Source organism: Eulemur rufifrons, chromosome 17 (genome assembly GCF_041146395.1).
Source record: "Eulemur rufifrons isolate Redbay chromosome 17, OSU_ERuf_1, whole genome shotgun sequence".
Lineage (NCBI taxonomy): Eukaryota > Metazoa > Chordata > Mammalia > Primates > Lemuridae > Eulemur > Eulemur rufifrons.
The window spans coordinates 26,071,561-26,099,185 of record NC_090999.1 but is presented as its reverse complement, the minus strand read 5'-3'; the positions used below and the strand labels follow the sequence as shown (position 1 = coordinate 26,099,185).

General features: G+C 41.0%; 1 protein-coding gene across 4 annotated transcripts in view; it reads right to left on the bottom strand.

Moving 5' to 3' along the window:
* Positions 1–27,390, bottom strand: part of OSMR (oncostatin M receptor) — a 64,078-nt gene extending 36,688 nt beyond the window's left edge. For 2 of the 4 annotated variants that reach the window (XM_069492008.1, XM_069492011.1), the window contains exons 1-3: positions 26,990–27,390; positions 7,287–7,372; positions 1,085–1,257 (exon numbers count right to left, since the gene is read on the bottom strand). In XM_069492008.1, coding sequence (XP_069348109.1) covers positions 1,085–1,257; positions 7,287–7,359 — 246 coding nt within the window. In that variant the 5' untranslated portion in view covers positions 7,360–7,372; positions 26,990–27,390. The remainder of the gene's footprint in view (positions 1–1,084; positions 1,258–7,286; positions 7,373–26,989) is intronic. The other 2 variants (XM_069492009.1, XM_069492010.1) reach the window with 2 other exon arrangements.
* Positions 27,391–27,625: the final 235 nt, after the last annotated feature.

Below are 27,625 nucleotides of genomic sequence, written 5' to 3'. Positions count from 1 at the left end.
CTGCAGGAAACTGCCCTTTGAAGGGGAGAACTACAGACCTGGTATTAACCCTAAATGGACAGAGTCCAAATATTATTTAACTTAGGCCACTTGCTCAGATAGCAAATGCAATAATGGTTGTAGAAATTAACTGAAGACTTTACAATTAGTGAAATTTAGGCTTTGCTAAAGGAAACAATCACTCTGGATCCTTGTACCCACTGTCTCCCCTGCCTGGGAGAAGAGGGCACCTTGACTGAGCGAATGAAGGTCCTGACGTGGCCTTGAACTTCCCTCACCTCTAGGCGAATTCTCAGGTCCCTTCAGCGAGAAAATATTCCACTGTCCTTAAACACCCCACGATAATGACTGAACATTATGTGTGTCTGGATTATTAATTAAGGTTCTCCAGACCAGCAACAGCAATCAAAAGACAACACCCATGTGTCCCATTGCACTGGATTGGGTAGGCAACCGGGGAAACAGACACAATCATTACTTCAACCAAGATAAGTGAAAAGTCTACCCCAAATAATTTAAAGACAAAAAGAGTACAAAATTAAGGATTTTCTTAATTTAATTTACTGTAGAATAAGCCCATGTGTGGCAACAAAGGACCCAGTAGGCTAGAACATAAAGTGCTAGGATGTACTCTCTCTCTTGCATCTTGGCACACTATAAGCAAGTAAACTGATAAGAAGCTGCATCGGCAAGAAAAATGTTGCCAAATTATTACATCTTATTTAGGAAAATCTCTGGTAAACAGGGAAGAAAGAGGGAAGAAGAATGAGATGGCGGATCTCCACGGATCTCTAGAACCCAGTAGTCACAGGACAGACCTGAAAGCCCTCTTAAGGGACAGAGCAAAACTGAGAAAATAATCTCTTTCCTTAGCGCATCCCATCCTACCTACCAAACCAAAGTTGTCATGTTACTTTGTCCTGGATCCTCTTATCTGAAAACACAGAAATGTAACTGTTTAGGAAAACTGTTTTGAACAGCTAATATATTTCCATAATGAGATTTTTTTTGGATGTTATAAAAGACAAATCGTGGTGTCAGAAAAGAATTTTTAAAATACTGAGCCAAAAAAAAAAATACTTACCACCCAGATGACATTGGATGTTTTAGTTCTACTGATCTGTATCTGAAATACCATTTTAAATTCCTGATTATAAGGAAGGTTGTGGACAGTCCATTGTAAATGCAAACACTGTTGTGTAGAATTGATGGAAACTTGAAGTGCTTCAGGAGTCAATGGTAAACGTTCAGCCAAGACTGAAAAGACCAAAACAAGGTATGAAATAACATTTAACAGGAGCGTGACTGATAGTCATGGATAATTAAACTGTTCAATATCATCATTGTTTAGCTTTAGAAAATATTGTTCATATGTACATCCTTGAACCAGACACCTTGAAAAGCTGGAAGAGAAATTAGAAATCACTTAGCAGACATAGAAATTAAGACCTAGATGAGTGAAAATGACTTGCTCAACAATACACAGCAAGTTCATAAACTGAAAAACCATTAAAACAAAACTAGAGGATCCTTTATTAGACAATCTAACTGGTTTGGAAATTTATAACAAGGCTGAAAAAGAAAGGAATTTTGCTATAAATTTCATATTTCTAGAAATCAAAAATGAAAGTTTTATTTTGCAAGTCAATATTTTATAGTTTATTAGAAGAATATAAAGTAGGAGCACATGCTATCTCTAGAGATGATCACTTAGATCTCAATCTGAAATTAAAACACCTCTAGCAAGAATTTACTGAATTCTTGGAACGAGTGTAGCAACATACTAGGCACTTAGTATGAAACAAAATAATTGTGACGAGGTTTCTAGCAAAAGAAGGAACTTAGCTGGAGAGACACGATGGACTCCCATGAAATAATTAGAAATTGTAATTATAGAGTCGTTAGTGGTGTGATGGAGTCTGTAAAAGAATGGGGATTCAAATATGAAACAGATTTGCTGAGGTCAGTGGCCTTGGGAAGCAGTCCAGCATCTCTTAGGCTGTCTTTAAACCATCAGTGATGTCACTGCCTATCACCTGCACACAGATACATCTGTCACTTGAGAGAGGATGGGCCCTGACTAAGTTGATTCTTAGAAAACAACAAATCATGACTTTCCAGTTAAGAGGAGGAAAGTATCATATAGATTTGAAAGAAATTGCGTATTCCTGATTTAACTAAACTATTCCAATTGTTGGATTGAGGGGATCTGAAGTAAACTGGGAATGGTACAAAGGTATTGAAAAGATAAAGACCATATTTATAAAATCAGCTGGTATCTGATGACCCATGGTATAACAGATACCATCTTTAACGCATTCCTTTTTCTAATTCCATGGGGATTTCTCTTAGCCATCTGAAACACTCTGGCACTAAGTTTAAAAGGCAAGAAAGTATCTCCCTTTGACAACAAAAAATGGAAGCAATCTCCAATACTGAAAAAAATGTCTCCAAATTTCTATTCTGCACATGCTGCTTTTCTCAAAATAGTAAAAATAACAACAATGATATTGAGCATGTGCCATTTAGCAGGCACAGTGCTAGGTGCTGTCCCATGTGATACCTGCTATAGAGCTGTTAGTAATTTTTTTATAGATGAGGAAACTGAAGCTCAATGAGGATAAACAACTTACACAAAGCTATGTGGAACTTAAATGGAGATATCGCTTATACCCACACCCGTGCCCCACTTTACAGCACCAGCCTCCAACTGTTAAGACAGGAGCAATGGCCCCATCTGAGGTCTCATGGACTGAAATGTTTGAGAAATGCCGCACGGCTCCAACAGTGTCCTGCCACACGCAGGACACAGACATCGGGACAGGGCTCTGGATGGAGCCCGATGAGCTGAGGAGCAGCCCTGGTGGATATGAGACAAGTGTGAAGTCCTTCATGTGGCTGGTCCACATGGTAGGAGGCTTCAGATCCAACTAAGGCATTACCCTCAGAATTTGGAGGAAAACCCTCAGAAAACTCATTCTAGAGAAGTGAGATTAACAAGAAAGCCCATAAAAGGAAAGGCATTAGCCATCAACAGCCACGTTCCCAGAAAGTTACCCATGCCTGGTGACATTCTGTAAATGCAATGCTGGGGAGGGCTAGGGTGATAACTAAAATCTCAATGTGGATTCCATGACCTTGGATTTGGCAAAGGGTCCTTAGAGATGACACCAAAAATATGAGCAACAAAAGAAAAAACAGATAGACTGAACATCATCAAAATTTAAAAATGTTATGAATCAAAGAACATTATCAAGAAAAAAAAGTGAAAAGACAACCTATAGAATGTAAGAAAATATTTGTAAATCATATATCTGATAAGGTTCTGGTATCTAGACCATATAAAGAACTCTTAAAAATAAGCAGCAAAAAGACAAAGCACTCAATTTAAAAATGGGCAAAGGACTTCAATGAACATTTCTCCAAAGAAGATATACAAATGGCCAACAAGCCCATGAAAAGACGTTCAACATCATTAGTCATTAAGGAAATGCAAGTCAAAACCACAATAAGATACCATTTCATACCCATGAGGATGGCCATAATAATAAAAAAAAATGGGAGTAACAGGTGTTAGTAAGGATGTGCAGAACTTGGAGCCCTCATACACTGCTGGTGGGAATGTAAAAGGGCTTGTATTGTGGAAAACATTTTGGCAGTTCTTCAAGAAGTTAAAATACAATTAGCATATGACCCAGCAATTCTATACCTAGGTATCCAAAGAATTGAAGGCAGGGATTCAAATAAATACTTGTCCACGAATGTTTGAAGCAGCATTATTCACAATAGCCAAAAGGTGGAAAGAACTCAAATGTCCATCAGTGGATGATTAGATGAGCAAATTGTGGTATATACATATGAAGGAATATTACTCGGCCGTAAGAAATGGGATACTGATATATGATACAAATTGGATGAACCTTGAAAACATTATGCTAAGTGCAAGAAGCCATATACAAAGGATACATATTGTATGATCCCATTTCAATGAAATACCCAGACTAGATAAATCCATAGGTACAGAAAGCAGATTGGTGGTTGCCAGGGGCAGGGAGAGAAGATTAACTGCTTAATGCAGTTTCCTTTTGAGGTGATGAAAATGTTTGGGAACTGGATAAAGGTGGTGGTTGCACAACATTGTGAATGTACTAAATGTCACTGATTTGTTCACTTTAACCACAAAACGGTTAATTTTACATTATGTAAATTTCACCTCAATAAAAAATGTTAAAATACATGATCATGATAAAAATGTTCAAGTAACATGGAAATTGAGCTCCCACAATCCTACCAACTCCAGTTTCACTCCATTGTCAAGTTTAAACCATACATGCTTTTCTTGAAATTTTGTACACACTTTTAAAAACCTATTCGACCATGCACCCAATTTTATGTTTTTTAGAGTACATGTTATTTTTCTGAAAACCTATAAAAAGGAAATAAAACTAAAATGCTAAATGTCATTATTTCTGGATGATGGGGTTGAGTGATTTTAATTTTCTTCTTTATACTTTTCTGTATTTTGTAAATGTTCTTCAGAAACATGAGTTAGTTTCAGAATCACATCCTAACTTGTATTTTAAAAGAATTACTCCTTTAAGATATCTGGTTCACTCCACTATAATGATACTTCAGAGAGTGTAATTCCTCCACGGCATTTCTAAGCCCTTGTTTGGAGCCACGATTGCAGCTTGCTGTAAAAATCTGTTTCTATGTTTGTCTCCCTGTAGACTGTGAGCCAAACAAGGTTGCAGCTAAGTCCTACTCAGCTCACGGAAACCAAGACTAAGAACATGCCACATGCAGGACGAGATATTCAGTGACTGGTTGGTGAATGCATGAGTCAACACCAGCCTGAACTTTATTTCTGGAAGCCTGAGAAAGCTACCATATGTTGCTTTAGACAAAAAAGGAACTCCTTACATTAACATAAATTATCAGTGAGTGCTGAATGACTCAGGTGCTCAAGTGACATCAGTCAGAAATAATCTAGTCAAAAGCAATCTAGCACTTCCTTGGGCAAGAGTGGAAAATGCCAAGGTAAAGTCAGAGAGATCAAAGGCACCATAAGGATTATCAAGTCCAGTCTTATTACTTTTCAGATGAGGAAGCTGAGATGAATAAAAGGGAAGTGACCTCGTCATAGGCACGCAGCCAGAGCAGAGCCCCGGGCTCCCGGCTCCCGGCTCCCAGTCCAGCCCTCCTTTCACAGCACTGGAGTGTGGCCAAGAAGGTCAGGTTTGGGAATCAGACTGTCTTCCCACTTTCCCACCCTGTTTCCCAGACCGTCCTAATGCTACTGGAGGAAATAAACCATGGTCCATTCATAGATGGGATACCATGCGGCAATTAAATATAATGTTGTTTCTAGAAAAACAATATCAAAGAAAAACACTCATTATATGTTGTATTAATTGGTTTAAGTACCCCCCCAAAAAACAACTGAGTATGTATATAGTATAATTTAACTTTTATTTAAAAACACACTACACATTTACATCTCTATCTGTACCTACATACACACAAAAGGCGAGGAAAATACGTCAAAATGCTGCAGTCATGATCTCTGGCTGATGGAAGTATGTGCCCAGGGTTAACTGAAGAGAGTATTGGCTCTGTCTCCCTGGTCAGGAGAAATCACTCCCGGTTACTTGAAATAGATTCCCAAATCTGAACCTGGCTGGGAGATCGAGTGGTAAGCCAAACTCTTTAATAGTTTGAGTGGGAGTTTAGTAAATATGTGGTCAAATGCAGCAGAAATCGAGACAAGAAATCCAAAGGGTACAGGTGAGGACAAAGACAGGATTATTTACCAAAAAGCCATGCTTGGCAGAGAAAGCTGGAAGCAGCGATGAAGACTAATTGAGAGAAAACTGGGAAATGCGTGTCTGACAGAAACAAAGGAAGCTGAGAGGGCAAGCAGCAGAGCTTGCTCCAAGAGTAGAGTGCCTTACGCGTAGAAGGCACACGGCAAGGAGCGTTGGATCAGATAATGAGAACTCACTAGGAAGATGAGCTAAGCTGAGAGTTAAATGCCTGGGATTTCCTGGTGAGCCTGGTGCTGGGGCGGTGGGTCTGGCTGGGCCTCAACATTCTTAGTGTGCAGGCTGCCCACTCAGCCCAGCTGCCTGCACTTAGATTTTAGCAAGTGAGATAGATTGTGGACGTACTGTAAATGAGAAATCCTAATTCCCACCTTTCGGCCCCAAATGATGGAAGAAACCAACAATCAAACTATGATTTTTTTAATAAGCCATAGGAAGTAGCATCTTCCCATGTGCCCTGGACCTAAAATAAACAAACTCAGACCTAAAGAATATCCAACAGAGAATTGAGCTATTATCAGAACAATATCTCCTTCTTTTTCCAAATATCTTTTCATGGAGTTTTAAGAGAAGATGAGAAATTCTATGCATATTCCTTGCAAACATCATTTTCTTGAATCCATGGACAGGAATTGTGCGGGTAGTTGGTAAGAGCATACACCTGTGTTCTCTGTTACAAAAGAAGTACAGCAAAGAACAAATACAGGGAGAGAAAAATGTAAAGCTTTATATTAATAAAATGTGGATAAAAGCAAAGAAAATTTATGAACCAATAGAAACTCTCTCCCGGGTTTAAGAATCTACTCTTAAATAGGTTCAAAGTAATAATAAGTATCCATAAACATTTTGGAGGTGTTGACATCTAATTGACCTTATTTACAAAGTTGATTTATCTCAAAATACCCTCCCTTGGGGAGTGGCTAAGTGACAAATATTTCTTTATCTATAAATAGCATTTCAGCACATAGTATATTATCTTGCAGAGACTTGAGAGATTAGAAACTTACAAATTTTCATTGCTTCCACCCATATTGTACAGGCTAACAGCTTCTCAATGAATATATTTGAGGGACATGAAAACTTGTTCTAATCTAGCAGCAAATAGTGGTCTGGTATAGCCCATGTCTTTCCCCAGCAAGGTGCAGCAGGAACAACTTTGGTGATGGCCTGGCAAAGTACATAGATTATGAAGTTCTACAGGATTAGCTGTACTCACAACTGCCCTGATGACCAGTGCCTTGGCCAGGAAGGCAGGGTCATGGAGTGGCTTTATTAAAATGAGCCATGAAAATGAGGGGAGCCAAGACCAAGGCAACCACTGCTTTGAGAGACTGACAAATCTCATTACCTCCAAGTAATTCCCAAAGAAGAAAGAAGTGTTTAAGTTTTCTCCAAAGCACCAATTACTTCATTTGGGCCCTATCTAATGTTTTTTTCTTTACTGTTCTTCCCACGTCTTACCTTCACCCTGATAAGTCCTCAAGGACAGCAATGTTAGGAGGAATGTTGTCTGGAAGACTGCAAAGAGAGCCATAGATTCTGGTTTTCTGAAAAAGATAAATTACAAAGAAGGAAAATTTTATTTAATTTTAACTCTTAGCAGGTTTCTTGGAGACAATTGTGGTAGAGGATGGCATTAAAGGCTCCCATTCTTCTCCCCTTCCTGTATCCATTTCTCTTGTCATAGGAGCCCCCCCCAAAATAGGAGTAGTATGTTTCCCTGGCCCACGTGGCTTTCTCTGGCCCATAAATGCAGCATAAATGATAGTGTGCCAGTTAGGAGACTAGGCCTCAAGACACCTCGTGTGTTTTTGCCTGCTCTTTGGTATTTCCACCTTTGACATGAAAAGAGCATTTCTAGGCCACCCTCCTGGAAACAGAAGGAGAATGAGCAATCCATGACGCACAGCCAAGCCCCTCCCTTGGCTACTCCAGCTGAGGCCAGCCTGGGTGAGCCACTAGCTGGCCAGCCCCCAGCTGAGAGCAGCTGACCCCAAATGTGGGAGCCACAGATGCTTATTTCTGTGTGCTGCTGAGGCTTGCTGGCCATGCACAACTGATTAACCCATTCTTTCAACCAAGCAAAGGTTGGTGAAGGTCAAGCAGAGAAATAAGAGTTAAATATGAACAATGAACTTGGATCAGAAAGAGAACAAATACCATAGTCTTAAAAGAGCTAAATGTAAAATAATTCCTTGGGGTGAGGGGGAGCATCCCCATTCCTCCCTCATTAAAATTTAACTTAGGACAAGTTAGCACATTCTCCCAAGAGACACAGTTTCTCATTGTTCCAAATAATTTCCGGTTTTCCTTGCCTTAGAAAAGAGCTGTAAAGTACAGGCCAAAGGGTTTCACTGATTCATCAGGTACTGGGACCGTGGGACAATATGAGGCCATAAAGAATCAGCCTGGATGACCTCAAAAAGGCTAATATGTTCTTAATTTAATAACAAATGTGTTAGTCAGGGGAAACATTGAGTTTCACTTTTCTACTTCAAACTCTGACTCAGCAGAGGGCAGCAATGAAACAATTCATTCCAAGGCAATTTTTGTCTGTCCAGCCACCTGGATTTCATCAAAACCTAGAAATTCAGGGAACCAGATCATCAATTGTCACTACCCACGCCCTCTATTTCTCTTTAAAATAACAGTTTACAGGTAAATGGGAACAACAGTGAAGACAGGAAGAGGGTAAACCACACCATTAAATTACTCTAGGGTGGTCAGACCTGCCTACAGCTGAGCCCAATTGCAAGCAGAGGCAAAGTCTACAAAGAACAGCTTTTGGTCGTATTCCTATAAAGGCTGCTTTCTGCTCCTTCCTATTTTGGGCAAACAAGTCATTCATACCTCTCTGAAATCCCCACTTAAAACTTCAGATAGTATCCACTGAGGGAGGGGACTTGAAGAGAGCTGACTAGAGGCACCTGGCACCCACCTCCACACAAAGGACCAAAAATACATGAGTAGATAATCACATGTTGAATAGAGCACCTAAGAGAAAACACTGGAATTCAGCAGAGCAGTGACAGGGGACCTCTGAGGCTTGGAAGGAGAGGAAAGCAAAGCAGCTGACCAGCCAGGGCTGGCTCAGAGCCAGGGGAAACTCCCCAGTGCCAGGAAAAGGTAAGTGAGAGATCCCCAGTGGTTCACATTCCTATGGCGGACTCCTGCAATCCTAGCCACAAGAGAGCCCTCTGCCCTCACAGGCCCTGAGATTAGTATAGTAAGCTGCCTGGAATCCAGTGACGGCATTGTTCCAGAGGGCGTTCTGCTAGGTCCCAAACACCTCGAGACCCAAGCAACTGCAGCATGGCACCATGTTGAGAGCCCAGCCCCCACCAGAGTACATTCTGCCCTTGGGACCTAACAGCTCCTGCATTTCCAAATCCTTGGAGCCTCAATGACATCACCCAACATCCACCCAGAGGGCTGCAGTGTTGTAATGTTGGCTGGACCCAGCCGTGCAGCTGGGCCCCTGGCACTCTAGCCCATGTAATGTCCTACACCCAGGGGAGCAGGGAGTGTAGTACAGTGGGAGGCTGCTCCCAGGACAAAGGGAGCTGAAGCACATGCTCCACAAAGCTTGAGAGCCCCTTGCCTGGGGCTACTGCAACTGACAGCAACCCAACCCCTGGCAGCAGGCCTGCTGCCCACCTGCATATGCCTTCAGAGGGTCTGGGGACCAGCCCACCCCACTGACCACTCCCACCACTACTGCCTGAGTGTGCCAGACAGGTGCCTGGGAATCGACCTGACCCACCCACCAGAGCCTATGCCCAAGCACACCATTGGGTAGTCTGAAGACAGGCTTGCCCTGCTCACAGCCAACCCACCAGTGTCCATGTTTGTTATCCGGGGGCCTGGGGATTGATCTGCCTTGCGCATCACCACTGGCACCTGTGCATACCTTTTGAAGGCCTGAGGATGGGTCCACCAAGTCTGCTGGCACCCACACACATTGTCTAGGAGCCTGGGGATCAACCTGCCCTTTCTGTCACTGCCAGCATCTGCACATGCCTCCTGGGGGCCTAAGGAGGGGCCTACCCAGCCTGCCATCACCACCACCACAAGCACCCACCTGCACATGCCACCTGCAGAGCTAGGAACTGGCCCACCAGCCTGCTGTCGCTACTGTTGGTGCCCACACATGCTGCCTGGGGGCCCAGGGATTAGCCTGCTGCTACTGCCAATGCTGACACCAGACATGCTACCCACGGGCCAGAGGACCTGCCTGGCTGCCTGACCTACTATTGCCACTGCTGGCACCCAAGCAAGCCATCTGGAGGCCCAAGGACTGGCCCACTCAGACCCACTACCACCAGTGCCTGCATATGCCACATGGGGGCCCAAGCATGCTATGCCTGCCGCCACCACCACTGGGGCTTCAGGGTCTGACCACTTGGTGTCTCTGTCCACAGCAAAGTCTCACCATGGCCTCCACTAACAATAGCAGCCTAAGCCACGGAGGAACTCACAGACACCATTGACAGTGAAATCATACATAGACTACACTACTGCACTCACCCAGAATCAAAGCCAAAACTCTATTCAACAAGTGCTAAAAATATAGGAAAAAGTCTTTCCCTATGAATGCAAATCCATATAATTGGAAGTGACTGTTTCACTCGATATTCAGATATCAATATAAAGAAACATAAAAAATCAAGGAAACATGATATGTTCAAAGGAACACAGTAATTCTCCAGCAACAGATTCTAAAGAAAAAATCTATAAAATGCCTGGAAAAAGTTCAAAATAATGATATTAAAGAAACTCAGTGAGATACAAAAGAACACAGACAAACAGTACAAAGAAATCAGAAGAACAATTCATAATCTGAATGAGACATTTGACAAGAGAAAGATGTCATAAAAAAAGAACCAAATAAAAATCCTGGAGCTGAAAACTTCAATGAATGAGTTAACATATTCAATTAAGAGCTTTAGAAATAGTCTGTTTAAAGCACAAGAAAGAATTTCTGAACTTGAAGACAGGTCTTTTGAAGTAACCTAGCCAGATGAAAAATAGAGAGGGAGAGAAAAAAAAAAAAAGAATAAAAAAGAAGGAAGAAAGCCTATGTGACACCATAAGACAATCAAATAGTCAAATTTTGAGTGTTCCAGAAGGAGAAAACATGGGAAAAGACATAGAAAACCTATTTAAAAAAAATAATAGCTGAAAATTTCCCAAGTCTTGCAAAAGAAATAGACATTCAGATACAGGAAGCTCAAAGATTCTGAAATGGATTCAACCGATAAAAGTCTTCTCCAAGGAACATTATAATCAAACTGTCAAAAGTCAAAAACAAAGTGAGAATTAAAAAAAAAACACAAAAAGGAAGAGAAAAGCATCAAGTCATATATAAAGGAACTCTCATCAGACTAATTGTGGATTTCTCAGCATAAACCTTACATGCCAGGAGAGAAGGTGTTGATATACTTTAAGTGCTAATAGAAACACACACACACACACACACACACACACGCACACACAACCCTGCCATCCAAGAATATTATACCCAGGAAATTATCCTTCAAAAATTGAAGAAGGAAAAAAGTCTTTCCCAGACAAGGAATAACTGAGGGAATTTATCACTAGACCAGTCTTAGAAGAAATAGTTAAGAGACTCCTACATCTGAAAGTGAAAGGACGATATCTGCCATCATGAAAATACAGGAAAGTCTAAAGCTCACTGGTAGAATGGACACACAAGTGAGAAAGATGGGACTCAGATGTTACCACTATGAAAACCACCAAACTGCAATGATGATCAATAAGAGAAGATAAAAGGAACAAAAAGATTTAAAAAAAAAAACAAACCAGAAAACAATTAACAAAATGACAGGAATAAGTTCTAACCTATCAATGATAACCTTGAATGTAAACAAATTAAATCCCTCACTTAAAAGATATGGACTGCCTGAATGGACTAGAAAACATGACCACCTACCCCCTAAAAATGACCCAACTATATGCTGCCTACAAGAAACTCACTTCACCTGTAAAGACACATATAGACTGAAAGTGAATGGATGGAAAAAGATTCCATGTAAACTGAAACCAAAAGTGAGCAGGAATAACTATATTTATATCAGCTAAAATATATTTTAAGTCAAAAAGTGTAAAAAGAGACAAAGAAGGTCATTATATAATGATAAAAGGATCAATTCAGCAAGAGGATTTAACAACTCCAAATATATATGCACCCAACACAAGAGCACTCAGATATATAAAGCAAATATTACTAGACCTAAAGGGAGAGATAGACTCTAATACAATAATAATTGGGGACTTCAACACTCTACTCTCAGCATTACACAGCTCCTCTAGGTAGAACATGAATAAAAAAAATTGCCTTTAAACTGCACTTTAGAACAAATGAAGCTAACAAATATTTACAGAACATTTTATCCAACAGCTGCAAAATACACATTATTTTCATCAGCACATGGAACATTTTCCAGGATAGATCATGTTAGGGCACAAAACAAGTCTCAACAAATTTTAAAAAAAAACTGAAATCATATCAAGTATATTCATAGACTACAATGGAATAAAACTGAAAATCAATAACAACAGAGACTTTGGAAACTGTACTAATATGTGGAAAATAAACAACATGCTTCTGAATGATCACTGGGTTAAGGAAGTAATCAAGAAGTAAATGAAAAAAATTTCTCAAAGCAAATGAAAATGGAAACACATCATAACAAAGCCTAAGAGATACAGAAAAAGGAGTTCAATTAGGGAAGTTTATAGCAATACATGCCTAAATCAAAAAAGTACAAAGATTTCAAATAAACAACCTAACAATGCACCTCAAGAAGCTAGAAAACCAAGAGCAAACCTAACCCCAAATTAGTAAAAGGAAATAAATAATAAAGATCATGTCAGAGATAAATAGAGACCAAATAATTATAGAGGATCAACAAAACAAAAAGATGTTTTTTTGAAAAGATAAACAAAATCAATAAACTACTAGTTATTCTAACTAAAAAAAAAAGAGAGAAGACCCGAATAAAATCAGAAATGAAAAAGGAGTCATAACAACTGATACCACAGCAATACAGAGCATGATCAGTGACCATTATGAGCAACCATATGATAATAAATTGGAAAACCTAGGGGAAATGTATAAATTTCTGGACACATACAATGTAGCAAGATTGAACCAGAAAGAAATAGGAAAACTGAACAAGTTAGTAACAAGATTGAATCAGTAATAAAAAGTCTCCCAACAAAGAAAATCCCAGGACCAGATAGTTTTACTGATGAATTGTATCAAACTGATAAAGAATAACTAACACCAATTCTCTCAAACTAGTCCAAAAACTGAAGAGAAGGGAATTCTCCCTAACTCACTTAACAAGGCTAGCATTATCTTGATACCAAAACCAGAAAGGACACATCAGAAATACAATATCCCTCATGAACACAGATGCAAAAATGCTCAACAAAATACTAGCAAATTGAATCCAATGACACATCACAAAAATAATACACCATGATCAAGTGAGATTTATCCCAGGAATGAAAGAATGGTACATCACATTAACAGAATGAAGAAAAAAATTTATACAATCATCTCAATAGATGCAGAAAACACATTTGATAAGATTCAACTTCCCTTCATTATAAAAACTCTCAAAAAATTAGTCATAGGAGGAATATGCCTCAATATAATAAAGACCATATATGACAGACTCACAGCTAACATCACACTGAATGGGGATAGTTTTCTCTAAGAACTAGAACAAGACAAGAATGCCCACTTTCACCACTCTTATTCAACATAGTACTGAAAGTCTTAGCCAAAGCAATCAGGCAAAAGAAAGAAATAAAAGGCATCCAAATTGAAAAAGAGGAGGTCAAACTGTCCCTCTTTGCAGATGACATAGTCTTATATGTAGAAAACCCTAAAGACTCCACTAAAAATCTCTTAGAACTGATAAAAAAATTCAGTAAAGTTGTAGGATACACAATCAGCATGCAAAAATCAGTAGTGTTTTTATACACTAATAATGCACTGGCTGAAAAAGAAATGGAGAAAGCAATCCTATTTACAATAGCCTCAGAAAACACCTAGGAATATATTTAACCACAGAGGTGAAAGACCTCTCCAAGTAAAACTACAAAACACTGATGAATGAAATTGAAGAGGACACAAACAAATGGAAAGACATCCCATGCTCATGGATTGAGAGAATTAATATTTTTAAAATGACCATACTCCCAAAGCAATCAATAGATTCAATGAAATCCCTATTAAAATACCAATGGAATTTTTCACAGAAATACAGAAAAAAAAATCTGAAAATCTATATGGAACCACAAAAGATCCCAAATTGCCAAAGCAATCCTTAGCACAAAGAATAAAACTCGAGATATTACACTACAAAGTATGCTACAAATCTGTAGTAATCAAAACAGCATAGTATTTGTATCAAAACAGACATATAGACCAATGGAACAGAATAGAGAACCTAGAAATAAATCCACATATTTGCAGCCAACTGACTTCTTTTTTTTTTTTTTTTCCAGGACACAATTAAAATTTGCTTTAAATATTTCTTTAGGGGAAGTGACACACTTCTACTCAATGAAGAGAAACATTTTTACACTCCAGAGGTCTTTTATTTTTTACACTTATTATGCCATGAATTCATAGGAAATAGGTTCCAGCAGCTCGGGCTCCTTTCCCTTTCCATTAGTTCTCACAAAGTGTGCCTCTCTGGATGGAGCAGGTTGGCACTTCAGTGGAACCTAGGTGTCTTTCTCTTTGGCTTCCTTCTTTTTGTGATAATTTTCCTTCAGATGTTTCAGGAGACTATTTTGGTTCTTAGAGTGCTTACTATGCTCAATATGCACATTCTCTCTCTTGGTAAGAATCTTGCCCTTAACTTGTTTGTTTACAACAATGCCAACAGCATGCTAGGTAACATCATAGACTCTTCCAGTTTTGCCATGATAACATTTTTTGGCATGCCTTTTTGAATAGTACCCATTCTCTTGATTTACAATATCAACTTTCTTGTAGATTCACATGTATGTGGCCAAAGAAACAACTCCATGTTTTCTAAATGAGTAGAGAACATACATTGGGTGCCTCTCCTCTTTTCCTTTGTGTTCATCATTTTGGTGAATTACCAGATGATAGTTCCAGCCAAAAGGAAGCCCTATGACTTTGGCAAATGTTCCAAGAACATACAGAAAGGACATCCTCTTCAATAAATAGTGCTGGGAAAACTTGATATCCATATGCAGAAGAATGAAACTAGACCTCTATCGCTCACTATATAGAAAAATTAACTTAAAATGGATTAAAAGCTTAAACATAAGACGTGAAACAATAAAACTACTAGAAGAAAACTTAGGACGGAAATACTTCAGAACATTGACTTGGCAAAGATTTTATGGCTAAGACCTCATAAGCACAGGCAACAAAAACAAAAATAGACAAATGGGACTATATTAAACTAAAAAGCTACTGCCCAGAAAAGGAAACAATCAACAGAGTAGAGAGACAACCTATAAAATGGGAGGATGTATTTGCAAACTATTTATCCAACAAGGGACTAATATCCAAAATATACAAGGAACTCAAACAATTCAACAGGAAAAATAATAATCCAATTAAAAAGTGGGCAAAGAATCTAAACATATATTTCCCAAAAGAAGACATACAAATGGCTAACAAGTATATAAAAAACATGCTCAACATCACTAATCATCAGGGAAATGCAAATGAGATACCACAATGAGATACCATCTTACCCCTAGTTAGAAGGGCTATTATCAAAAAGTTAAAAAATAACAAATGCCTGTAAGGATGTGTAGAAAAGGGAACTCTTATACACTGTTGGTAGGAATGTAAATTATTAGTACAGCCATTATGGAAAACAGTATGGAGGTTTCTCAAAGAAATAAAAATAGAACTATCATACAAGCCAGCAGTCCCCTACTGGGTATTTATACAAAGAAATGGAAATCAGTATATCAAAGGGGTACCTGCACCCTCATGTTCACTGCAGCATAATTCACAATAGCCAGGATATGGAATTAAAAGTCCATCAACAGATGAATGGATAAAGAAAATGTGGTGTATATACACAACAGAATACTATTCAGCCATAACAATAATGAAATCTTGCCATTTGCAGCAACATAGATGGAACTGGAGGTCATTATGTTAAGTGAAATAAGCCAGGCACAGAAATACAAATATCCCATGTTCTCACTCATATGTGGGAGCTAAAACAGTGGATTTCACAGAGGCAGAGAGTAGAATGATAGGTATCAGAGGCTGGAAAGGGTGGGGGTGGGATGAAGAGAGTCTGGTTAATGGGTACAAATACATGGTTAGATTGAAGGAATAAGTTCTGCTGTTCAATAGCACAGTAAGATGGCTATAGTTAACAATATATATTTTATATTTCAAAATAGCTAGAAGACAAGATTTGAAATGCTCCCAATGCAAAGAAATGATAAATGTTCAAGATTACAAATATCCTAAAGACCCTGATTTGATCATTACATATTGTATCAAAATATCATATCCCATGTACCCCATAAATATATATAATTATTACATATCAATCAGAAAAATTTTTGAAAAGATAGTTGGAAGAGAGGATTTTACATGTTACCACAAAGAAAGGATAAATGTTTAAAGTTATATGGAAATGCTAACTACTCTGATTTGATCAGTATACAATGCATATATATATACATTGAAACATTGCACTGTATCTGTGAAATATGTAAAACTATTATATATCAATTATAAATAAAATAAAAGTAAAAAAAAAAAAAAACAAAACCTTCTAATAGGTTCTTATTACAACTCAGTATCAAAGCCAGGGGGAAAACTGATTCCAGAGGAAATAGTTTCTGCTCACAACACAGAGGAAGTCAAAGGGAAACGCCCAAAGTGAAGTGTCGACACTGTGTAATTTTAAATACCTTTTTTGTGCTACAGGGCTAGTGTCTCATCCTCCTACATTCACAACAGCTGAGGAATGCAAGGTGTCACCACTGATAGGAAATCTCCTCTCATAAATTTAAAAGCAGGTGATTCAGAGGGTGATGTGCATGCTGCCAAATGTTTTCTTGATGAAAGGACGATTTAAAATGTTGTCAAAAATTTGGAGTTTTCCTAGTAAATCAAATATTTTACATGCCACAAAAATTCAACAAGTCACAGAGGCAGAAAAACTTAAAACTGAAAGCGAGAAGCCACCTGCTATGTAAAGGTAAGCAGAGATTAGAGAATAAAGGCTGTCATACTACGCCATGGAAAAACATGAGTATTTACAAAAGATGTATTTTTACGGTTTGGGTATCACAAGAGAGTCTCTGCAAATCATGAAGATAGTCTTGTCTGGAATTCCTTCCCCACACGCCGGGCTGACTCCTAGGCTTTGGCTTCCGCAGACACTCAGAGTTCCTATTCCTTCCGCCATCAGTTCTGACCTGCACTGTTTTACACATCGGGGGCAGGTGGCAATCGTGACTCAGCACATGAGCAGAGTGACTATTATTTCCAGCGGTGTGGCTGAACACGGCACCTCCAGGGTTTCACATCCCAGACCACCTAAGGACCATGGGCGGAAGGAAGGAATACGAGTCCTAGCTGTTGTCCAAACACCTTCTGGAAACACCAACAAGGTTTACCAACACTTGCAGAACAGAAGTTGGCAGTTGGAAGCACCCCGCAGCGACACCCCTCTTTGGGAAAATGCCTCATGAGCAGTTTTCCTCCCAGGGACGCTGTGTGGAAAAACAGACATCAACGACTCTTGAGTTAGCTGCCGTCAAGCCCCACGTGGTCCCGACTCCACACCTGTAAATAAACCCTCCCCATGTTACCCTATTCTGAGCGTGCCCACTGTTCCTGGTGGGACCCTGCCTACTACAGTGAAAACCTGGTCTGCGGAGCACACTCTGCAGACCCTGGGTGGGAGAGTGCTTGGGGGCGTCAAGGAGCGAGCAGGCAGCACAGCATGCACAGAGGCCAAACACGGCGACACGTGGGCTCCACTCCCGTGAGAGCCGCGGGAGCATTTTAAGTCGAGGAGTAACGTGGTCTGGCTTACGCTGAGCTGGACCCGGAAGGAGGAGACCGAAGGGGCGCGTGCAAGGAGGGCAGCGGCAGCAGGGTTAGCGCAGGGGGCCAGCCTACAATGGGGGGGCTCAGACCAGCTGGCAGCCGTGGGAGCGGAGAGCAGTGGTGGAATTCGGCGAAGATTTTAAAGACGACAGGACGTGGGATAGTGACAAAGTGAGACATCATGGATGGCTGCTAGAAGTTTGGTCTGAGCCCCCTTAAGCATGGAATTACCATTTATGGAAAAGCAGAAGGTGTGGAACAGAGTCTATATCAAGAGTTCAGTTTGCCAGATGTTAAGGGATTCTTCTTTGACTTCCAAAGAGAGATGTCAAACAGCTAGCTGGAGACACAATTTGGAGTCCCTGGCAGAGGTCCTGGCCGCAGGTACACATCTAGGGGTACACATTCAGGTGTCCGTGGTGCATACGCACAGTACTTAAAGCCATGGGACTAGGAGATCATCAAGGCAGGGAATACAGACAGAAAAGAGCGGAAGCCCAGCACAGAGCTCTGGGGCGCTCCACACCTTACATTATGGCCCCTCGTGGAGATCGACATGAAGACCCAGGATTAGGCCAGGCTTTCCTGGCTCACCTCGAGGTGGCAGGTGGGCTGGCGTGCGAGGAGGAACCTGCGGAGCTCCTGCACCGGCAGTGCAGTCTCGCTGCTGTTGGCGGTGCGCCAGGCTGGGTGGGCGTCTCCTCCGCTCCGCCTGCGACATGGAAAAGGCCACTCCGGCCCTCTCACCCACCTGGCAGGCCTTCTGTCCCCACAACTGCCGTGACGAGCATTGCTACGTCCAATTTCCAAGGAGAAAAGGAAGTCAGAGAAGTGTGAAGTAGCAGCATTTGGAAAGGAAAAAACAAAAAACTTTCCTGCCTCATCCACATTACCTAGTCTTTTCCCCAAATGTATCCTTTCTATTTTTCAGATCTCCATCATTTCCAACTAAACTAGGAGCCACTGTGGGCAGGCCTGGGTCTTACTCCCCGGCCTCTGTCACAGTCCCAAAACACAGTTCCTGCCCAGTGAATACTTGGTGAATGAATTGAAATTTGTACCAGTTTTCTCTCTTCTTTGCATTCAATCTTATTTTATGAAAACAGATTCCTTTTCAGGACTTTCTACCTTTACTATTGCCGAGTATTGCCTAACTCATTATCTTATGTTGACATTCCTTCTGGGGGGAGAAGGAAGGAAGGAAAGAAAAGAAAAACCTCCCACTCATTTTGTAGAACTTCAGATTTAAATCTTGTGTTTTTGCAACATCTCAATCTCAGTCGAGATATTGCAGCAGAAAGAACGCATGCGTAATAAAGCACTACTTTAAAAATGGGTATTAGTCTGGCCTTCCTCACCGGCACTTCTTGTTCTATCAGCAATGAAATATTTATTCCTGAGAAGTTTCCTCTCCGCAAATAATCCCCATGAGAAGCAGCGTGATAGTAGTCATTTGCTTCCCAAGAATATGGGTGTGTTGCCAAATTCTTCAAAACTGGCTGGGTGAGCCGATGATGTCACATGCAAATGCTGTCTTAAAGAAAGAAGCTGTTCACGAAGAACGCGTGCCTGGGTGTGTGCATTTATGAAAGAGTTCCGTGCAGAAGTACAAAGAGTTGCTTGCCACTTCTTGGAGGTTCTCCACAATTCTCAGTTTTATTTATTTATAAAGAGCACTGCCATTTATATTTGGGAGTCCCTCCGAAACTCCACCGTTACAGCCTAAGATTGGTTACCTATAAGGTTTCACTCCAATTTCCTTCCTCCTCAAGGCTCCACCACCACAGCTACCCCCCACAGCAGTTCTGAGCACTTCTCCCCCTCCCCCACTGCTTGAACCCATCCAGTGCGTAACAGTTAAGTGTTTCTACCAGTTTTGGAAGGTAAACCCTGATTTATGGGACTAAATTAGCTCATGCACAACTGATTTTTTTAATGCGATGTTCAGTTAAAGATTTCAGTAATTTGTGACATCAGCTAGGATTAAAGCTGAGTCTCTAAGTGGTAATGAAGCCAAAGAAAGAAATGAAAAACCAGAATCCAAGGAATATTCTAGATCCAAAAAATGTCAGGATTTAATACAGTATATGCTAGTGGTGATATTTTAAATCATTTGAGAAAAGATACATCATTCCCCAAAGTGGTCCTGGAACAATTGCCTGGCCATTTGTGGGGAAAGGAAGCTGTAGCATTAAGTTCATGGACCGTGACATTAGACTGCTTAGGGTCAAATCTCTACTCTAGTACATCATAACTGTATGGCCAAGGACAATAATAAAAAAATCTACCTCATAACATTGGCATGAGGATTAAATGGGATTATGAGAATATACACACAGTAAATCCAGTTAATGTTAATTGTATCATTATTGCTACTGTTTACTGCCTTCAGCAAAATAAATTCCAGATGAACAAACATATCAATGCAAGAAATAAAACCATTAAAAGTACTAAAATAAAGCATGGGTGAGTATTTGTATAATGTGTCAGGCATGATATAAAACACAGAAGCAATAAAGATAAAGAGAGCTACACTGATTACATAAATATTTAAACATGTTAGCACTATAACTGGAAATAATAGTTTCAGTATATATTGCAAAGAGCTGCTATCCCTAATATAAAAAAAAGCTCTTAGAAATAAGTTTTTAAAAAGGCAAAACACTCTCTAGAAAAACATGATTATGTAATTCATGAAAAGAAGGAAGTACAAATTCCCAAAAAAAGAATAAAGAAAAACTTAGCAATATCAGTAAGAATTAAAGACATGCAGGCCCAGCATGGTGGCTCATGAGTGTAATCCTAGCACTTTGGGAGTGTAACTGGCTCCATAAGCAAGAACACATTTTTTATAGTTTCTTCTTTTTTGTAGTTCTGTTGTTTCAAGTTCCCAGGCCAGTAAGATTTGCTGACCAGAACTTTGTAACTTTCTGACACATTCCCTTTTGAGTTGCTTTCCCAGAAATGGCAGAGCCTTCTTGCAGCCACAAGATAACTGCAAAGCCTTACACCACCTGTTTGTCTGGAGAAGACAAGATAAGTGACACTCTACCACAGATTGTGCCCAAGGACCAGCTCAACAACCTACTTCCTGTATCCTGCCTTGCACAAAGCTGAAAGAATGACCAATATTAACCTCTCGCTCATTATACTACTAAAATTCCCACCCTGAGAGGGACCTATCCACCATTTTTTGAGCATAGGATGTATGTACTAGCATGATTTCTCACTGTGCTTGTGTGTCGTTGCACTCCACCCCAAACATGTAATGATGCTCACTCCCCTCATGCATTATTCATTTCACCTCCAGACAAACCCCTGACCCTGTTGGTTGGGGAGGTGGATTTGAGGCAGTTCATTCTTCCCACCTCCCAGTTGACATGGCCTCTACAATAAATCTTTTCTTCTTTGACAATCCTCTTTGTCTCAGTAATTGACTTTCTGTTCTGTGAGCAACAGAGAACCCCCATTGTGGGTTCATTAATAGGAGGCCAAGGCAGGAGGATTGCTTGAGGCCAGGAGTTCAAGACCAGCCTGAGCAAGAGTGAGATCCTGTCTCTGCAAAAATTAGAAAAATTAGCCGGGTATGTTGGCATGTGCCTGTTAGTTCCAGCTACTTGGGAGGCTGAGGCAGGAGGATCACTTGAGGTTGCAGTGAGCTATGATGATATCACTGCACTCTAGCATGGGCAACAGAGTGAGACTCTGTTTCAAAAAAAAAAGACATGCAAATTAAATCTGTAGTTGTGTATATCTGCATGTGTGTGTCTGTGTAGTATCCAATTGGCAAAGCTTAAAATAGTCTCAGTATCTCACACTGGTAAGAGTTTAGATAAATAGGCATTGTCACTCATTAATGATCAGAGGGTACAACTTTATAAAGGTCAATTTGGCCACATCTACTAAAATTTTATGTGCATTTCCTTTGACTCAGAAATAATTCTATAATTCTATTTCTGAAATTTTATCCTATAGATAGTATAAAGATATATATATGTTTAAAGACTTTTTGTTGTAGCATTGTGTATATTGAGGGAAAAAATTTAAAACAATCCAAGATTCCATCAAAAGGAACTGAAAAATACAATTACTGTTCATTTCTACAAAGGAATACTAAGCAACTGTTAAAAAGAATGAACTAGATCCATGTGTTGACATGGAAGAATGTTCTAAAATATCTAACAAAAAAGCAAGTTTCAGAATAGTGTGTGCACAAGAACATCTCTGAAAGATTAGTGTGGTAGCTGTGCAGCTGTGCCACTCAGAGCTCCCTCCGAGAGAGCACAGATGACTGACAGCCTCCAGCCACTGCCCAGAAGAATGGATCTGCTGCTCATTCACACCCCCAGGCTGCTCAGCCAATGATCAAGTCAAGCCTTTTCACCTGACATGGGACATCTGTAATGGGCAATGTTGATCAGGATCTACCTCTCGGCCTAGCCAAAACTTTCTCAGAATTGCACTGTAGCTGGAAGCAACTCCTTCCCACCTTTCCTCTCCCTACGCCCATTCACAGGTGTCAGACCTGCAGGGGTTCTGAAGGCTCTCTCTGCCTTCTCCTGCCCCCTTTCCCCTCTATCCCTCCGTAATGTTTCCCCCAGCAAACCTCTTACACATCTATTTCTGTCTTGCTGTCTTCTACTTGAAGGATCTATACTGGCCCCAAAAGACACACCCACCTACTAACAGCTGCAAATTTATATCTGGGACAGAAGGAGGGAGGTGAGCAGGATGAGGGAAACTGTGGATAATTCCTTTCAAGTTATGTAATTCTGTAACATAAAGCATTCTTTAAAATACGTGTGTGTGTGTGTGTGTGTGTGCATGTTTTAAATATATTGGGTTCAGTCTTGTGCAAGTAGTGCCAATTCCATCATTTCCATACTGGAACCATATACCCCAACAGGATTAAACTAGTTGACAGTGTTCTACAATTCAAATCCAACCCATGGCTAGTGAACAGACCTGAAAAAGTATTTTTTAGGTACTGGATCAGCCTAGGAGGGTGTTTCTGTACAAAAAAAAAAAAAAAAGTGACCTCTTAGCTTTTGAGAGAGTGCAATACTTTAATAATGCATTTCCAAATACAAAAAGTAACCAATATCCTGGGTAGAAAAACATACTGCCATCCCCTTCTAACAGATGAGCACATGGAGGTATATATGTGAAGTTAACGTGCTCAAAATCCCCCCATTGGGAAGCTGTCCAAGAGATACCACGATGTGTGAAAAATTTACTCACAAGAAAGGATAGCTTCAGTTGATTTACATCTTCTCAAAAGTTGGCACACACACAAACAGTGGAACCTCATTCCCTGTCTTCCAAGAGTTGTTTTTTTCTTACATTTTGCCAAGTTTCCCTTATGTCTTACCTTTTACTATTTGCTAAACCGCTTGCAATTATGACTTTTCTTTCACCTGACTTTAGATTTCATTCTCAGACTGGATTTAGGTGACTGTCTTCACCTTAAGTCAACAGTTTTAAATAATCTAGATAGTTAATTGCCTCAATGATTTCAGATCTAAGAATAGAACTAGGTGTTACATTCAGTGCTCTCATTAACCTTTCTTTAAGCACACACACAAAACAAGGGAAGGAAGGAAAAAAGTGAGGGAGGAAGGGAAGAGAGAATGAAGAAAGGGAACCAACTGTAATTCACTTCTTTAACATTTAATTTTAAAAGAAAGCAATTTATAAATCCTGTCAATCACATTTATTACAAATAGGAAATACTACCACTAGCAACATAATTTAAAATAACAGTGAAAAACTGTATACTCAAAGTGCGGACAAAGGACCATCAGTATTGAGATCACTTATCAATAGTAGCTTATCAGAAATGCAAAATCTCAGGCCACACCACAGACCTATTAAATAAAAATCTGCACTTAAAAAAGATCCCCAGGTGATTCATATCCACATTGAAGTTTGAGAAGCACTACTATATTTAATATTTATTACATATTTTTGTCTCCTAAGATACCATCAATAAATATATAAATAATATATATAAAATATATATAAAGGTATTAAATCATAGTAGTAATCAGCAAAATGCAAATTAAAATGTTATATTGAGTTCCACTCATTTACCAGATTTGAAAATTTAAAAAAAAGATAACAGCTGGTGTTAAGAAGGATAAGGGGAAACAGATTCCCATGCACTGAGTTTACATTAGTACATGGGGGGGATGGGGTGGTAAAATTTGGAGGGTTGATCTATCAAGTGGAAAAATGGGCAATTTTGACTCAAGAATACCTCTCCTGGTATTCTACTCCACAGAAATACTCCGCACTTGAGCACAATGATGAATATGCAATCTTCCCTGAAGCAATGTTGCTAATGCGAAATAATTTTAAAGAACCCAAATGTCCATCAATAAAGGAAAGGATGGATAAATTATATTACATTTTTACTTTGGAATAACATGTAGCCATTAACAAAAGAGGTATGTACAGACATGGAAAGATCTCTTAGACTTGGAAAGTGAAAAAGCAAGCTGCACAATAATTAGTAAGATCTCATTTACATATTTTAAAATATATGTATATACATATATAAATCTATAAAAAAGAAAAGAAAAACCTTCTCTCTTCTGAATGGGAGTAAGGTGATGATGGTACTCCTAAATTTCATTCCAAGTGCTTTTATATTGTTTCAATGAGAATGTATTCAGTTATAACTTTTATTATTATTGTTATTGCTGTTTTGAGATAGGGTCTCTTTCTTTGTTGCCTGGGCTAGAGTGCAGTGGCATCATCAGAGTTCACTGCAGCCTCAAACTCTCGGGCTCAAGCGATCCTCCTGTCTCAGCATCCCAAGTACCTGGGACTACAGGTGCACACCAACATATCCAGTTAATTTTTTCTGTTTTTTTGTGGAGACAAGGATCTTGCTTTGTTGCTCAGGCTGGTCTTGAACTCCTGGCTTCGAGTGATCCTCCTGCTTCAGTCTCCCAAAGTGCCAGAATTACAGTTACGGTTCACCATCCCTGGCCATAACTTGTATTATTTTTAGAATACAAAAATAAGATACAGTCTGAAGTAAATAAATACTGAGGAACTAAAATGTGGAACTAAAATGAAGAGAGAAGGAAGACTGCAAAGCCAAGGACACAGCCATTGGAATAGAAGCTCTCACTTTATATATTAATGGCTACAAGAAAGCCTGCCTGGAGGAGGGGGTTTCTATAGCAAGGCCATGATAATCCATTTGTTTTGTTTTTTCCCCTTTTACATATTTTTTAAACCAAGAAGGACTTCCTCCCCCAGGGAAAGGAGGGCCAGGCTCACTGTTCCTGTAAATGATCGAGACAACATTCACTAAGTTTTCCTTCTACTGTAGCCAACAAACGCCCCAGCTCAGTTCCGCAAGGAAAACATACTCTCCCCTCTTGTCAAATACAGTATCACTAATCTCTCTTTCAAAATCATAATAGTTTTCCTGACTTGGTTCCTTTCTCAGGACAAAAGGGTTACAAAAACATTAGAGATCTGGAAACACCCTGTGTGTCCTGGTACATGTTCCTGTTCTGCTCTCTCAGGTTAAAAAAAAAAAAAAGCTAAAGGGAAGAAGACCAAGTGTGTAAGTGTTCTCCCCAATGTGGCTGGAGTCCCTGCTGACCACCCAAGATCAGCCTTTTTCCTCAAAGCTGCCTTTGATACAAAAGGCTTAGACACATTTGTTGGGACAACTGGAGGTAGAACTGGGGCCCAGATGTAAGTTACAAGCAGACAAGTTACAGCTGAGAATTAGCTCTGTCCAGCAATAAAATGTTAACTGGTGAGTTTCCTGCCACTGGAAGCATTCTAACAGTACTGAATGCTTCCAGGGGAGATGCCAAACTGAGCACTCAGTTTGGCATCTGAATATTCTGAATAGGTAGCTCCAGGAATGATTCTCAGACACAGCTGAGTTTGGAAACCCCTGGCCACTATGACTGTTTGAGGCCCTTCAACCTCAGGGTCTCTGAGTACATTTTAAAGCAGCCCAAGACAGAGACAAAGCAAGACAATAACGAAACACCACCCCCAAGGCACACTCCAAAAACAGTCCTAGAGTTTGAGGTATAGCGCAGTGGTTATGAGCAGACTCCAAAGCCAAATCCCGACACTGCTACCTGCTAGTTATGAGTTCATAGACAAGTTATTAAACCTCCCTGGGCCTCACTGATAAAAAAAAGAATGACAAAACTAGTACCTGCCTCATTGGCGAAGCTTAAATGAGCTAACATATGTAAAGTGCCTAGAATAGTCCATAGTAAGGATGAACCATCATTATTTTGCAGATATACTGAGGCTGAGAGACCATAAGTAATTTGACCAAGTTCCAAAGTCAGTTTTAGACTTGGGAATAAGACCCCAACTTTCTTTCTCCTCTACCAGAATTCCTTCTAGCTCAAACTAAATACCCCACATTCAATTCTATCTTCTCCTCTGCCTACATAGACCCCCACATCTACTTCTCTGGAGTAGAATAGTTTGTTCAGAAAGTGTTCTCAAGGCAGGTCTGTCAGCAAGCCCCTCTCTCAGTCACACCTAGCATTGTCCCTCCGGCCACGCTGCAGGCGGGACGTACCGGCGGATGCATGGGTGGGGGGACGAAGGACTGGTCAAGAACTATCAGGAAAAAATACCATCATCAGGGGAAAGGCCCCGGCCTGGGAGACCTGGGCTCTGATTTCAGCGCCCGCACAGTTAGCTATATGGCTTTGGACGGGTCACTGAATCCCTCCGTGCCTAGATCTCTTGTCTATAAAAGGGTGTGTTTGGGGGATGGGGCGCTACTTCCATTCCAGTGGCTGGAGAAGAAGGTAAGTGCCCCTGACACTACCGCGGACTCACCGGGGATTTCCTCTCTCCACCTGTGCGTGAGCTCCTCCCACGTCTACCCCGAACAGGCACTGGGTGGAGAGAGGCAGGATTCCCAGGTGGGCTCGGTCAGGTGGGAGTTGAGGGTGGGAGGGGGAGAGTTGAGAACAGCGACGAACTCCCACACCGTGTGTTGGGAGAGAGGCAAAAGCGGATCAAATGGGAATTTGACCTCCCCTACCGCTTGAGAAAGAGGCGACGGGATGGTGAACTTCCAAGCGGGCTAGGCAACGCTGATGACCCGGCAGGGTGCGCTCTGTAAGGAATTGATCTTGGAGTGCTACCCACCAGGTAGGCGGGCGAGAGGCGAGGACCCCCCGAGCCCCGTCTCCGCGCAGATGGCAGTCCCAGCCGAGCAGGGGAGCAGGCGAACAGGCGGCCGCGTCCCGCGGGGAAGGGCTGGGAAGTTGTGCGAGTCTCCCCGCGCCGCCCGTCGGAAAAGTCAGCAGGGGAGGCAGGGCGGCCGCGCGGGGCGCGGGTACTCACGCCGCGGGCGAAGGGCTCGGAGAGCCGGGCCGAGTCCTCGGCGGCGCGGGGGGCGCGGGTGCCAGCGCCGGTGCGGACGCGGGTGTGGACGTGCAGAGGCGGCCGCGGCCGGGCTATGAATCAGCTGCGGGGCGAGCGCCGAGGGGCGGGAGTTACGGGAAAGCCACGGGGGAGGGCAGAGGGGTGAGGACTTTTGCAATTTCCCGTCTTGCTGTGCACTCTTGGCACTCCTGGGACCCACAGGAATTCGCCTCCTTTTGGTCCCGGGGTGGGGCTAGGGGAGACGGACGGGACACTGAGGGAAGAGCGGTCCCGGAGAGCCGGACTAGGC